The 15,631-nt window shown below is 41.9% G+C and overlaps 1 protein-coding gene across 1 annotated transcript; it reads right to left on the reverse strand.

The window, feature by feature from the left end:
• Positions 1-329: 329 nt before the first annotated feature.
• Otol1 (otolin 1) lies at positions 330-13,005 on the reverse strand. The gene is made up of 4 exons (XM_021159056.2): positions 12,618-13,005; positions 5,184-5,273; positions 1,812-1,883; positions 330-1,228 (listed from the first exon to the last, which is right to left on the reverse strand). The coding sequence occupies exons 1-4, from the start codon at positions 13,003-13,005 to the stop codon at positions 330-332; spliced, it is 1,449 nt and encodes a 482-aa protein (XP_021014715.1).
• Between the last annotated feature and the right edge of the window lie 2,626 nt (positions 13,006-15,631).

Raw genomic sequence — 15,631 nt, forward strand, 5'->3', positions numbered from 1 at the left:
ATTTTTATTCAAACCACCACACAATTACTTATTAATCATAAGTCTCATTCATAGCTTTGAATGTTGTCATTATTAATTCCTTAAATGGAATCAGTAATGCCATTAAATGCTCAATGAAAAATGTTAGCTACAAACTTAATATACGGATTCTCAAATACATATAAATATTTCAATGGAGATGGTTTGAAATAGGAATAGTTGACTCTATGTTGTATCTTTTTTAAAATGTTTCAGTATTGTATCTATAATCATGAAAAAAATCAAAGTTTTTAAGAGCATTACTCCAGGTTAATAGAATAAATCAGAAGTGCAGTGTCCAAAACCCAAATTTATGGTGACTTTCTAAAAGTTTCCTCTGGGTACAGAAGGAACCCACTAAAGATGCTGTCATCCTCAGGGCCGACATACAGCCCATTCCAGTCCTTTGACACTTCCAGCCACACTTGATCTCCTGCACTCAATTTCAGAATGAGGAGGAGGGAGGCCTGATCTACTTGCTGACCATAGAGCGTCTCTCTGGATTTGAACTGCTTCCTGTTGCGGGCCACAAGGCTGATTCGAGCAGGTCGACCCCTGACAGTGACATGATAGGAAAATATGTATGTCCCAGGAACACTACAGTTAAATTTCCCAGTGACGGGGCTATAATCCCCTTGGTCATTGGAGAGAATCTTGTCAAACTTGATGGGAATGTTGGGGGGAGGGAAGGGCTTGGATAACAGGGCACTGAAAGCCGACTGTGGGACTTGAGTGGCCTCGCCTTTGGAACCCTTGACACCCCGAGAGCCCTTCTTCCCTGTTGGCCCTCGAACACCTTTGCTTCCAAGCTCACCCTTTGGTCCCGCAGGTCCGGTGAAACCAGGAGAACCTATCTCTCCTTTTTCTCCTTTAGGGCCGGAATCGCCTCTGAGCCCTGGTAGACCATCTGAACCCCTTTTGCCTTCTGACCCAACATCTCCTCTGCTACCTTTCTCTCCCTCCATCCCTTTCTCGCCTTTCTGCCCCTTTTCCCCCCTTTCCCCCAAATCTCCTCGGTAGCCTTTCTCCCCAACACCACCCTTGTCGCCCTTGGCCCCAGGCTCTCCAATGAAGCCATGGGCCCCAGAGGCCCCAGGGTCCCCTTTCTCTCCTTTAGTGCCATTCCCACACAGTTCTCCCTTGGAGCCTTTTTGTCCTTTCGTTCCTGCTGGGCCGATGGTTCCTTTATCTCCCTTGGGACCAAGTGCACCTGAAATAAAAAAAGTAAAATAATGCTTAAGAATCATATAAGCTATGACATGTGCTTTTACCACAGACCTAAAATATTAAAACAATGCCAAGTAATGGGACTTTGTAAACCTGGTTCATGCCTCGGCAAAGTCTTTCTCTGGTAGTCATTAAACACAGTGAGCAATATTTCCATATCGTGTTCTCAGAATAACTAAGCCTTCCAAGAAACAATAATGCTTCTTTTTTTTTTTTTTTTTTACTTTTAAGACAACACAGAATTGTTTTATTCCACTCGCTTTTGCATTTGACCCAACCCACGCAACCACCTCAATCTCCGTCATCATGCTCAAAGTCTCACAGGCACAGAAACAGAAATGCAGAGATTCCCTTCTTCTGATGACAGCTCAAGAAAAGGAGCAGAACACAGGCATATTTGCCTAGCGTCTCAGTTCCTAGACTGACCTCACCCAGTGACCACACTGTGCTATGTAAATATTGAGAGTCTGAGTATCAAGCCTTGCAAGCTCCTGCTTTTACAAACGGAGAGAGACAGGGAGGGGCTTTCCGGGAGTAGGGTCCTCCCTCGGCCGATTGGACTTTACCTTGCTCTCCTGGTTTTCCTGGGTACCCCGGACTGCCACCTGCTCCTTGGTCCCCCCGGTCTCCCTTTAGTCCTAAAGTGGAACAAGGATTAATACTGACACAACTATGTCTTTGAGGGTAAAGTTAACACGGGGTTCAGAGCTGCACCTCATTCCGATGTTTCTTAGCAAAATAAACTGCTTAAAGGTAAAACAGTACGAGAAGACAGGGTTGAAGGACATTAAGAGTGTTGCTCTCTGGTTAATGGTAAGCCACTTATACGGGATTAAGAGCTTATCCCTTCAAGCAGAACTCCTCTTTCTCGTGGTATTCACAGGTTTCTTCAAACTCCTCATGAAATTCCTAATACCCTCCAAATACTGTGGATAAATGTGCTGCCGTTATCCCTATTGCAGATTTTGAATAGCAGTCAAAATGTCTTCTTTGTTGGCCACCCACCGTAAGTTTAAACAGAGAAAGAGCACAATAGAACCAAATATGGAAATTTAAACCATAGGCTACAAGGAAACTATCTGGATGGATTCTGACAGGTTCTGAGGTTGAATAGAAAGGATGGACTGAGCCTACTCCCCTCCTTCACCTCAGGAATAGACACTAACCACATTCATCCACCATTACTGGTGTTGTTGTTGTTGCTGCTGCTGCTGCTGCTGCTGGTGGTGGTGGTGGTGGTGGTGGTGGTGGTGGTGGTGGTGGTGGTGGTGGTGGTGGTTTTGACCCAGTTTCACTATATAGCCCTGGCTGGCCTGGAGTTCATTCAGAGAGTTCTGCCTACCTCTGCCTCCCAAGTACTTGGATTAAAGATGCTTGCCACCATGCCCAGCCTTACTGGCAGTCTTGAGTTTATTAAAAAAGATTGGTTAATTGCCTACATTGAAATTATTTAGTTAGATAGTGATTGATCAGCATGCAGCCTTTCAAGCAAGGTTTTGGATTTTTTTTTTTTTTAACTTTCAGTCTTAACCAGGAGTCCCCACTAAGTCTGGAAGTAAAAGAAAAGTGGAGTTGCCACAGTATAGAGTCTGGTTGAATGGAATTCTGCTTTGATCATTCATCAAAGCATCTTCTTAAGAAGCAAATCTTACAGTACCTCCCTAGATAGTCCTCCACTTCCAGAAGTCTAGCTTCCAACATGTGTGAAGTGTAAGGAGGTTTGTGGCTCATTCACAGGTGCCCTGCTAATATAATTCAGCCACAAAAGGATTAAATGTTTCCAAGAATGAAAATCACATAACTGACAAGTGTGAAGGAGCGCTCTCTTACCTTAGCATATTTTTTGAGTAATTACCTCACTGACTGTTCTAATAGGAATGAATCAGGCAGCTCCCAGGCCATGCGGAGGGTGATGTATATATGACATTAGGCCTCCTGACATGTGACACTGACGCTGAACCACTAAGCCGGATGGATAGGTGGTATTTCTACAGGGTACCAGTATTCACTAAGGAATTTCTAAATATCCTAGTGAATCTGTAACTTTATAGTACTTTAAAGTACCCAAGAACCAGGCATTTCTGGGACAGAAAGCTTTCTATGCTGATGCATTCATAGAATTAAGACTTGTTGGGCGGGAAGATATCAATGAAAGTGCTCATAACTACAAATCTTGATAAACAGGTTGTAAGAAGATAGACGTCAGCTCATTTCGGTCAGGTTCCAGGCACTGTAAAAGCATTACTATATTTTAATTATTTCTTCTGTTTTTTGATATTATAATATTTAATGTATTCAGCTTCCCGTCATTGACACCGCCTCTGATTTCAGAATAAGCCAAGGATAGTTTCAAGTTCTCCTTAACAGCCAGTTTTCTACCTGAGCTGAATATTTTACAGGATTGCTGAGTAGGCTGCTATTTAGTGTTAAATTAGTTGTATCATTTTTAAAAATATCCACAATGAACTTGTGTGTGTGTGTGTGTGTGTGTGTGTGTGTGTGTGTGTGTGTGTGTGTGTAGATGAATGAAAGAGCCCTTACTAGCATGTACAGTCTCACTACTCAGTACTAGAGGTGGGGGGGGGGGAGAGGGAAGAAAAAAATTGAAAGATCTCACACACACCAAGACAGGACCCTTCCCCCACAGACTATACTATGTGACTTCTAGTCTCTGGTCATATTGGTGACCAGTAACCTATGGAAAGGTTGTTTAAGAGTCTCTCTTGGCATCGTCTTATGATTTGTTGTCCAACTAACGCTGTTGGTTGATTTTGCTTTTTGTTCTTTGTTTTGGTTTAGGGACACATATTGAGGGGCAGGAAGAACATGAAGTTGGGGAGGTGGGGAGGCGGTGGGATCTGAGAGGAGTTGGGAGAGGGAAAAACATAATCAAAGCATATTGTCTGAATAACTTTTTAAAAGAATAACTAAAAAAAAAAAAAAGTTCCTGTCTGAAAGAATTACAGGGATGGAAATGGAGAGGAGCCTGAGGAAAAGAAGGTCCAGTGACAGGCCCAAAGTGGGATCCATCTCAAGGGGAGGTCCAAGGCCTGACACTGTTACTGAGGCTATGGAATGCTCCCAAAAGGGACCTACCATGACTGCACTCCGGAAGACCCAACAAACAGCTGAAAGAGATATCATCTGCAGATGTTTGCACCCAACCAATGGACAGAAGCAGCTGACCCCTGTTTTTGAACTAGGAAAAAGATGGAAGAAGCTGAGGAGAAGGGCAATACTGTAGGAGGACCAACAGTCTCAATTAATCTGGACCCCTGAGATCTCTCATACACTGGACCACCAAACAGGCAGCTGATATGAGGCCCCCAACACACATTCAGCAGAGGATTGCCTGGTCTGTGCTCATTCAGAGATGATGCACCTAACCCTCAAGAGACTGGAGGCCCCAGGGAGTTTAGAGGTCATGAGACATGGGGGGGTGGATATCCATGTGGAGACAGGGGGGTGGGAAGGAGGTATGGGACATGGAGCAGTAGAAGGCTGGATGGGGGGGAATAAAGTATGGAGTGTAAAATAAATAAATAAATAAATAAATTTATTTTAAGGATAATAATTAATAAAAAGACTATATCAAAAAAGAATAACTAAAAAAAGCCTCCCCCTCTATTTCCTATATATAGAGAATATATTATATTGTGTATATATACACAATATATGTATATGTATATATATATACATATAGAGAGAGAGAGAGAGAGAGTTACTCTGTGTATGCATGATATTCTCATATACTTAAAGTTTTTCAGTTAGCCACGTATAAAGTTAATATTTTATGTCAGATATGTACATGAGATGATTTATCAAGTGTTTACACTTTAAAAAGTCCACTTTCAATAATCTAGCTTTCTTTTCTAGCAAACTGCTTTTCTTAAAATGGTGCAGAGTCTTCCTCGGTTGGGTGAGAATGGGAAAGTTACCTTTCTCTCCTTTCTGGCCTTTGGGGCCTTGAGGTCCAGTGGTTCCTGGGTGTCCTGGGCTGCCAGTGTCACCAGTCTCTCCTTTAGGGCCTAGAAATGACGTTTTTGAATCATCACATTAGAAAAACTATATTTTGGGGTGAAGAGATGGCTCAGCCATTAAAGGCTAGGCTCACAACTAAAAATATAAGAAAAATTATATTTGAAATTCATTAGTTCAGGGGAAAGGGCAGTTATTTTATTGAAACCCAAAACTGTCAATGTCCTAATGATAAAATCTGGTGAGAATAAGCCATTTCAGAGCTCTAAGGGCAATATTTTTGCCTGATTTGCAATTTTGTACTACCTGAATAGATAAATTGAGCCCATTAGTCCTTGTCACTAGATTCATGGCAGTGACCAAATGATTCAGGGAAGCCGCAGTACATCAAATGGCAAAAACAAAATGATTATCTGACACTTAACCTCAATCAGACCACACTTTTAAATTGGAAGTAAAAACACAATACAAAATACTCTGAGATTCCCACTCATCCACAGACATTGATTAGCAACCATATGTAAGGTTTCCTATACACTAAAGTGTCTTGCCAAATGCTATTAATGTGGCGGATTTTTACACACACACACACATACAGAGAGAGAGAGAGTGAGAAGTGAATCTGTGCAAGGTAAACACTAAACAGATGAGCATAAAGAGACTGAAAATGTCCCCACTATAGTTAATACAAAGCAAAAAAGGAAGGCTGAATTGCAAGTTACAGTTAAAAATAAAATGAGTTATATTTATGAGGTCAGAAGAGAATTCTCTGAGAAAATAACATTAAGCAAAAACTCCATGAAGGAATTAAAGTTTCCTGAAGTACATTTTTAAAAGACAGTGTCTTTAAACAACAAAGAAAAAACATCACAGTGCTTCCAGGTAGTGGCCAAGGATGGAGCCTGGGGGCTGAGAGGCAGGGAGGGGGGGATCATGCAAGTCTGACATCAGTGTCTGTCTGATTGCTGAGAAGAGTCGCCATGAGCAAGACAATCCTCACATAACTCATGATTCTAGAGGATAGTAAAGAACAGGACCATCATGGTAGGAAGCAAACAGGCATAGTACTGAAGCGATACCTGAGAGCTTTACACCCTGATCCCCAGGCAGTAGGCAGAGAGGGAGACAGACTGGGACTGGTTTGGGCTTTTTAAACCTCAAAGCCCCTGATACACCTCCCCCAATATGACTACCCTTCTTAATCCTTCCTATATAGTTCACCAACTGGGAACTAAGCATGCAAATATAACAGCTGGGGGGTGGGGCTTTCTCATTCAAACCACCACAGATACACCTATTCATCCAAGCAGACCACTTACATAGAACTCACCTAAATCTAAATTAATTATTCTTTCTGAAATTCATTTTTATTTGCAGAGTAAAAAAAAATGCCTTTTACTTGGAATAACTCAAGGCTAATTTCTTCAAAAGTTTACCATTCAGATAATCACACTCAATGAAATCACAAAATTATATTTAAATTATAATTAAAGCTAATGGGATATAATGAAATAGAAATGAAAAGACACCCAAAAAAATTGGTGGAATGAAAAATCATGTTCAGTAGAATTCCTCTTTGAAAGAAAACTGTAAATGTTTAGAAGAAACCCTTTAATAAATCACCTGCCATAGAGATGAGGGCTGAAGGCAGGCTCCTCCATTTGAAGAAGAGTCTCATAACGGAGAGGAATAGGGACAGATTGGGCAGAGGAAGTGAGAGCACACAAGAAAGCCAAGCTCAGTTCGCCCTTAGCCATGTGTCTCCTCCAAAGGTGTGGTTCTACTGTTGAAAGAAACAACCAAGCACATGCCTGAGATAGCCCAGAAGCACCGTGCAACTGCACACAGGGTCAGGAGAGTGACTGTCACAGGAGCACCCTGCAACTGCACACAGGGTCAGGAGAGTGACTGTCACAGGAGCACCCTGCAACTGCACACAGGATCAGGAGAGTGACTGTCACAGGAGCACCCTGCAACTACACACAGGGTCAGGAGAGTGACTGTCACAGGAGCACCCTGCAACTGCACACAGGGTCAGGAGAGTGACTGTCACAGGAGCACCCTGCAACTGCACACAGGGCCCAGAGGGGCAGTGACTGCTCTCCCCTCTCCATGGGATGTACTCTTAAGATCACCATGGCCTAAGGCTGATCTTCAATAACAAAATAAATAATAGAAAGCCAACCTTCACGTGGAAACTGAACAACACTCTTCTCAATGATACCTTGGTCAAGGAAGGAATAAAGAAAGAAATTAAGGACTTTTTAGAGTTCAATGAAAATGAAGCCACAACATACCCAAACTTATGGGACGCAATGAAAGCATTTCTAAGAGGAAAACTCATAGCTCTGAGTGCCTCCAAAAGGAAACTAGAGAGAGCACACATTAGCAGCTTGACAACACACCTAAAAGCACTAGAACAAAAGGAAGCAAATTCACCCAAGAGGAGTAGACGGCAGGAAATAATCAAACTCAGGGGTGAAATCAACCAAGTGGAAACAAGAAAAACTATTCAAAGAATCAACCAATCAAGGAGCTGGTTCTTTGAGAAAATCAACAAGATAGATAAACCCTTAGCCAGACTCACTAGAGGGCACAGGGAAAGCATCCTAATTAACAAAATCAGAAATGAAAAAGGAGACATAACAACAGATCCTGAAGACATCCAAAACACCATCAGATCCTTCTACCAAAGGCTATACTCAACAAAACTCGAGAACCTGGATGAAATGGAGAAGTTCCTAGACAGATACCAGGTACCAAAGTTGAATCAAGATCAGGTTAATGATCTAAACAGCCCTATATCCCCCAAAGAAATAGAAGCAGTCATTAATAGTCTCCCAAATAAGAAGGAAAGCTGGGGTATCCCAAGAACCAGTTGATTTTGCCTCCACTTTCTGCACAGACGGGTGCTGCAGCTTCTAAGTTGACCAAATGGTCACCGTACCAGGAGTACATCACCAGGTGCAATGTAAAAATATCTTCAGTATTTTTTGTAGACATTGAGAAATGATATAAAATTCCCCATTCTTAACATGGGATACCCATAGTAACTGAACTAAAAACATAAAGAGACGAAGTGTCGCCTTCTGTCCATTAAATATATCTGAATATTTTCATGATTTCTTTCATCCATAAATTGAATCAAACTAGACTTTTACAGGTAGACAATTCGCCATGTGATGCCTGCAATGTGTGTGTTCCCACGACCAAGAATTAAGGAAGAAAAGTTGAAATGCTTGGGTTTGAGTAGGTTTGTATTGGCTAGTTTTGTGTCACCTTGACACAGCTGGAGTTATCACAGAGAAAGCTTCAGTTGAGGAAATGCCTCCATGAGATACAACTGTCAGGCATTTTCTCAATTAGTGATCAAGGGGGAAAGGCCCCTTGTGGGTGGGACCATCTCTGGGCTGGTAGTCTTGGTTCTATAAGAGAGCAGGCTGAGCAAGCCAGGCAAGGCAAGCTAGTAAGGAACATCCCTCCATGGCCTCTGCATCAGCTCCTGCTTCCTGACCTGCTTGAGTTCCAGTCCTGCATCCTTTGGTGATGAACAGCAGTATGGAAATGTAAGCTGAATAAACCCTTTCTTCCCCAACTTGCTTCTTGGTCATGATGTTTGTGCAGGAATAGAAACCCTGACTAAGACAAATTGATACCAGCAGAGTGGGGTACTCCTGTGACAACCTGACCATGTTTTGGGGAGGACTGTGGAACTTTGGGCCAGAAGATCCATTCTGTATTAAGAGCTCTGTCGAATGTTGTGAATGAGCTTGGAAGATAATGTTGAGAACAGTGCAGAAGATGGAGGTCTGGTTTGTGAAATTTCAGAGGGAAGATTAAAGACTCTTTTCAGGGCCATTGCTATTTTTGATTGTGAAGATTCTGTGGTTCTGGTTAGCTGGGGCTGAAGAATCAGCTGTGATTAACAAGATACCAGAACTACTAAAGCAAAAACTTGGCATTACTGGGACTATTGATGCTGGTTAGCTGGAGCTAAGAAATTAGCGGTGATTAAGAAGAGACCAGCATCATTGAGGTGACATCTTCTGAAAAGTGTTTTCTGAAAGCACAAAGAGGCTGTGTTCCAGAGATAGCCAAGGTTGTACTCCTGCTGCAGTGGGACTTGGTAATATGTAAGGGTCACCGAGGTGGTACTGGTTTTGAAGGCATGAAGGGGTCACGAAGAGCAGCTGAGGCTTGATACTGTTAGAGGCCATGGAAGGCCATTGGTGAAGGTGCAGCCGCAGTTGCAATTGAAGGCCCAGGACTGAAGGGGTCATGCAGTGTTTTGGAGATGCCAGTACCATGAGATGACCACCAAGAGCAGCAGCAGCAGTGGAGTACAGGCATCTGGAGCCTAGAGGACTATGCGTATTCTACAAAGGTCATGAATGGAGAAGTGACCTAAGCCCTTGGAGAAGCCCAGAAGATTGTGAGTTGGATCCCAGACATTGGAAGGTTGGACATTGATTTTTGCTTTTGATTGTGGCTGTGCCCTGATATTTTCCCTCTTGAAGGAAGAAACTATTTTAGTGGACCCCACAGTTAAGAGACTTTTAATTGTAAAAAGACTTTGGACTTTTAAAAGAGATTGATATTTTAAAGAGATTGAATTTTTAAGAATATGTAAAGACTGTGGGACATTTAAAGTTATTTAGACCTTGGGGATGAATAAGAATGTAAGGGTTGAGGCTTACTAGTGATGTGTTTGTGTGTCAAGTTGACAAGGGGTCAATTGTATTGGCTAGTTTTGTGTCACCTTGACACAGCTGGAGTTATCACAGAGAAAGCTTCAGTTGAGGAAATGCCTCCATGAGATACAACTGTCAGGCATTTTCTCAATTAGTGATCAAGGGGGAAAGGCCCCTTGTGGGTGGGACCATCTCTGGGCTGGTAGTCTTGGTTCTATAAGAGAGCAGGCTGAGCAAGCCAGGCAAGGCAAGCTAGTAAGGAACATCCCTCCATGGCCTCTGCATCAGCTCCTGCTTCCTGACCTGCTTGAGTTCCAGTCCTGCATCCTTTGGTGATGAACAGCAGTATGGAAATGTAAGCTGAATAAACCCTTTCTTCCCCAACTTGCTTCTTGGTCATGATGTTTGTGCAGGAATAGAAACCCTGACTAAGACAAGGTTTATTCTTTTCCTTCACATTTGTTCAGCGCTGCTCTTAGATCAGATTTCTAATGGAGGAAACACAGCAAAGGCAGGAAGAATCACAGAGCAGGCATACTTATACATGTAGGAACACGTATGTATATATAAACACATAAGCACACACACACATACATGACGATCAAAGATGAAAGAGACCATGAATAAAGAGAACAAAGCATGGGAAAGAGAGCATGAGAACGGGAACATGGGAAGGGTTGGAGGGAGAAAGGGGGAGGGGGAAATGATGGATTTATCATCTCAAAAAAATAAAAACTGATTCTAAGAAACTGGTAAAGCTAGGATAAACTGCCTGAATCTGAAAATTCAGGGTGCAGTCGTATCAGGGACAGAGAATTGTTAAGATAGAACCTCACTCCCTCTACATTAACTGAGTCATAAAAGTCGTCTATTGAGCATTTATTCCATGTCAGGCTGCACATCATATTGATTACAGTATCATTTAACCCTATTTCCCATAGCTGAACTTGAGGCTTAAGGACATAATGAAACCTTCGTAGGAGAAGGGCTGTGATGGATTCAACCTCCCAAGCTTGAGGCCAACTTGTTAACTTGGGTCTGTAATTGCAGCTACTTGGAAGGCTGAGGTAAGAGCTGGTCACATTCATAATCTGCCTGGGCTTCAGAGTGATCAGCAGGCCAACATGGGGCAACTTTGTGGAACAACTAAAAATTGAAAGTGGTAGAGCAGTAGCCTAGCATGCACCAAGCCACACAGCATAAACACATATAGCATTCTGATCCAGATGACATAATCAGTAAATTTATGAGATATGAGCTACCCAGACAGCCTAGAAACTTGGCACATCTGCAAAATATATGTCACAAAGATGAGAAGAGAGGCTAAAGTCTAAGCATAGCCCAGTCCAATCCACCACCAGGTGAAACAAAGCATTCATACTACGGATCTCCTCATGTTCTTCTTACAAGACAGTCATGACCTGCTGTGTCTTGCTGGCCCTGACTTTGGACCTTCCATCCTTAAGCAGCTTGCCAGCCAAATAAGTCACGAAGCATTCTCATAATTATGACTTCCTTGCCCTCACTCCATTTCCAAGAGTGTGTCATCAGTCAGGAGACCGTGGGGTCTAATCGCATCCTCTTTACCCCTTAATCTAGGTCAGCATAAGCAGCCCATCTCTCTAAAACCCCCTACCCAATAGGAAATCAATCAAAAGCCCCATGGGAATGCATAATTACTGATTTAACAGCTTTCTGGTCTTCAGGCTAGATGCAGCACACATTACATGAATTGTTTTTTTCAAGAAATAGTGAATTTAAATTTGACATTCTGATCTTAATGTTATCTTAAGTTCTCTATACTGCATAGCACACAAAGGGCAGCATGCATTGCAGTAAGACTGGGAGCATATTCATTACGTGTGTATTGAAGACATCTGAGAATTTGAAATAGGAACCACAGTGTTTGACGGAGAAAATGACTGGGCAATGCCAGTGTGGCTTCCAGATTTCAGTGAGGACCAAAGTGAATTCTGTGCTTTATTCTCCACTCACGGCCCTTCCACTTCTAATCCTGACTACAAAAATGGCACCCAGAAAGTTCTTCAGTCACCACACTTTCTTGATGTGCAATAAAATTTTTACTTTACCATTTTAAAAATTCAACTACTAAAAGTTCCACTGGATATGACCTGAGCTTCCTAGCAAACCTCAGCCTCGGGGCTGGAGTTGGAATTCCCTGACCCTGTTCGAACCAGGACTATTAAGATGGTAGTAGGCCTTACCCAGTACAGTCGGCACTGGCCATGCGTGGTTAAGGAGAAGAGCTCTTGAAATGTGGCTCTCATTGGGGTTCAGTGGGTAACAGTAGAGGTTGCTCTTCCAGAGCGCCTGGATTCAATTCCCAACACCCACAAGGTAGCTCACAGTCATCAATCACTCCAGTGCCAGAAGACATGACACGGTCTTCCGACTTCTGAGGGCACCAGACACACACGTGACCCACAGACCTGCCTGTAGGCAAGATACCCATAGTCACACAGTAAAAATAAACAAATCTTTTTTAAAAACAGAAATGTGGCTGTGGTTACTGAACTGCATTTTTATCTTAAGTGTGTATCAATGACCACGCTTCAATTTTCATTTGTCACATTCTTAATACTAGCCCATCGCTGCTGTTTGCTGGCAGCGCAGAAACCCTCAGAACAACGGTACACCCCAGCCCTTCCTCTCTGGGGATGTTCGGTGGGCATTTTCGAGTACCTTGTTTTCCCATCTTTCCGGGCTCTCCTTTCTGCCCAGTGACAAATGAACAACAATGGCAGCAATTCAAAACGAAACCAGTTGTGTCCAGAGAGAAGCTCTCGAAGGGAAGGAGACGGGTTGTGGCAGAGGCCGAGGGGCCTGCGGTGGACTCTGCCATTGCCAAGGCAGGGGAGCCGGTGGTGGGCTCTGCCATGGCAGCCGTTTCCGTATGGACGGTTTCTTCTCCATCCAGAAAGAAGCCACTGGACGGCTTTAAGCCCTTCAGCATCTCTTTTCCTTCAGATTTCTTCGTGAATTTGGTGTATGGTGTGGTCTTTGCTTCTGTGCCCACATCATCCATAGCCAAAATAGTTAAAACAGCACAAAGCGAAGAAAATATCCACATATTCGAGGCTAGAGGAAAACATTAAAAAAAATACACAAATTATATGTGTCCAAATAAAAGCACTAAGTAATACCATCTATCCTTGTATGGGAAGAATAAATGCATCTCTGGGGCATGAGAATAATCAGCATGCGTGATTTAGAATCGTATATTGCTGGTCTATTTTCTATGTAAGTGTATGTGTGAGTCACCATGGGGCATTTTATTTAAAGCATTTATTGTAAGGAGCACTCTGCTTTCAGTTCTTCCTTCTAGTTGTTTCTTGGTGTTACATGTTCTCAAACGCTGTTCTCAATCATTCAAATTATCTTGCCAAAGAGCAAGCATGATCTATAATAAATGCAGCATGCCTTAATAGCTCATATACCCTGTGGAAAACAAATATGTGTGATTTCCTCCCTGACCTCACTCAGATTTATAGGAATCAAATACGTTTGCATTAGAGGGAGATGAAAAATATTGAGCTGAATAGTTTATTCCAGCAAACTCAATTATTTCAGGAAAAAAATACTGGTAAAATAGTCTTTAAATCTACTAGGGATAATGGCCCTGTTGTGAGAGCACTCTTTTGGAATCTATTATAATAAATGGAGAGGGAGACAGTAAAAACAATCATAACTTTGAATATATGCTATGCCCTAGGATTTTTCACATGCCTTTTAACTCTCAGACTCTTTGTTGTATAAGTTGGGGAGTTTTTTGAAAACTCACATTTATCTTTGGGTTCTTTTAATTAGGTAAGTGTGGTTAGTAGGGTTTTTTTTTTCATTGTCCAAAGAAACATGATCTAATGTTCCCAGAGAAGTGAAATTGTGATAGCTCACCCTTCCATCCCCCATCACCCAACTGATAATAGAGAGAATAGGACACACACATGTGTTGTCTGATACAAGGTGTGAAAGAAACAAAACAATAGAGACAAATGGTAAGAAGATTGAAATAAGGAGGGTGAAAGAAGAACCTACTATGTGTAGGGTCCTCTATACATAGCTCTACACTATCAATGCAATGAGCTCTCAAGCTACCTATGCCAGGCAGATGATACATAATAGCTCACCATCGCAAATGAGAAAAACAGGCAGGAAGAAGTTACATTCCTTGTCCAAAGCCATAAAACCAGTAGATTTTGGATTTAGGGCTCAAGTGCAGTTCTGTTTAATTTCAAACCCTAAACTTGCTTCCACAAATCATGTGGAATTTATAAGGATGGGATTAAAGAACAGTAAATCCAAGTGAAGTAAATAAATCCGAGGTTAGCTCAGTGAAGTAAAGCTATGAAGAGACAGATATAAAGTCAACACAGAAGAAAGGAGATAAAGATGGAATGCTTCATTTTTCAAAACTGTATGAATTTCCAAAAATGCTAACTTTCCTTCTAGCTGTCTTTGCTGCTGTGTGCGTTGGCTCAGCTACTGCTGGCTGACATCAGTAACGCCACAGGGACTGAGGTATTATTTTTAATGACATCAGATATAAGTCACAGTCCTGTCCTAAGGGAGCTATGTTCAGTAAGAAGAGATGAAAGACAACAGAAGTAAAGGAAATGTGAAAGGCAGTTAGCTCATCACGAACAACTGTCATTACAAATGCATACACCGCGTCTCTAATCACATCTCCCACCCACAAGATGGACATACACACATGGCATACATAGTATACATCAGCCAGTCATACCCATCCCCTCCCCCATCCCCAGCATCTTAAACTGTGGCTCAGCGGGCCCAGTATGAAGCTACAAGTGATGAACGTCATTGAAAGTCTGGTAGCAGTAATAAGTTTTTTGAACACACAAGAACCAAAAATTGATTCCAAATCAAATCTGAAGTGGCTCTGGCCCTGCTCCTCCGTGTCGTGTCACATGACTTCACTGAAGCCTTGGTTCTACCACACAACACATAAACTTCGCACTGTCTATGCCATCATACCACACAACGCCCATTGAAGCTGCCTGAGACAGGCCAGTCCCAGTTCCAAATGGCTATGTGTTATGAATTGCATTGTTTTTCCTGTGCACATGGCACTTACAGAGACATAATTGCTTAATTATGGAAAATAAAGACAATTGTTTCCTACTGTCATGGTAATCATCGAATTAGTTTTTGGATTGGATTGTGTTCAAATGCTTTTTTTGTTTTGTTCTGTTTTTTGTTCTTTTAAGCCATTTGAGTTGCTGTCTTGAGTTTCACTTAAAAAAAAAGTCAATAAAATTTGGCTTGGAGGTAGGACAGAATCTCCACCAATTTCTATACTGGCCTTAAACATACTTTGTCTTTTGTACTTTGTATTTAAATAAAATAGCATTCTTCAAACTGATGATTATAATATTGGAGTGTCACTCAACTCTGAAAAATGTTCAAGATCCTCTACATGCAGCAATAGCAAACATTCAGCTGAGATTTAGCTCTCAATGTTTATGTAAAAATAAATATACCATACTCATTATTTTGTTTATCATAAATGTTTAAAAACATCTACAAAACAAGTAATTATTTTAAAAGAAATTTTGTGATGATTTATTACCAGTGGATGTTTGATCTGAATACCTGTTATACACTCCCATATGCTAAGCACACTAAGAATGTATCAGGCCAAAAAGATGTCAAAAGTGGAAAAAGTTTAAGTCCCT

This window comes from Mus caroli, unplaced genomic scaffold (genome assembly GCF_978045245.1).
Source record: "Mus caroli unplaced genomic scaffold, Mus_caroli_1 scaffold_3, whole genome shotgun sequence".
Lineage (NCBI taxonomy): Eukaryota > Metazoa > Chordata > Mammalia > Rodentia > Muridae > Mus > Mus caroli.

Bases quoted from the DNA above. Each gene is read 5' to 3' on its own strand.
- Otol1 (XM_021159056.2), bottom strand. From the start codon at position 13,005: ATGTGGATATTTTCTTCGCTTTGTGCTGTTTTAACTATTTTGGCTATG. The intron at 1,884-5,183 runs GTAACTTTCCCA...GTTCCACTTTAG, and splicing joins AGGCCAGAAAGGAGAGAAAG to GACTAAAGGGAGACCGGGGG. The intron at 1,229-1,811 runs GTAAAGTCCAAT...TTTTTATTTCAG, and splicing joins AGGAAAACCAGGAGAGCAAG to GTGCACTTGGTCCCAAGGGA.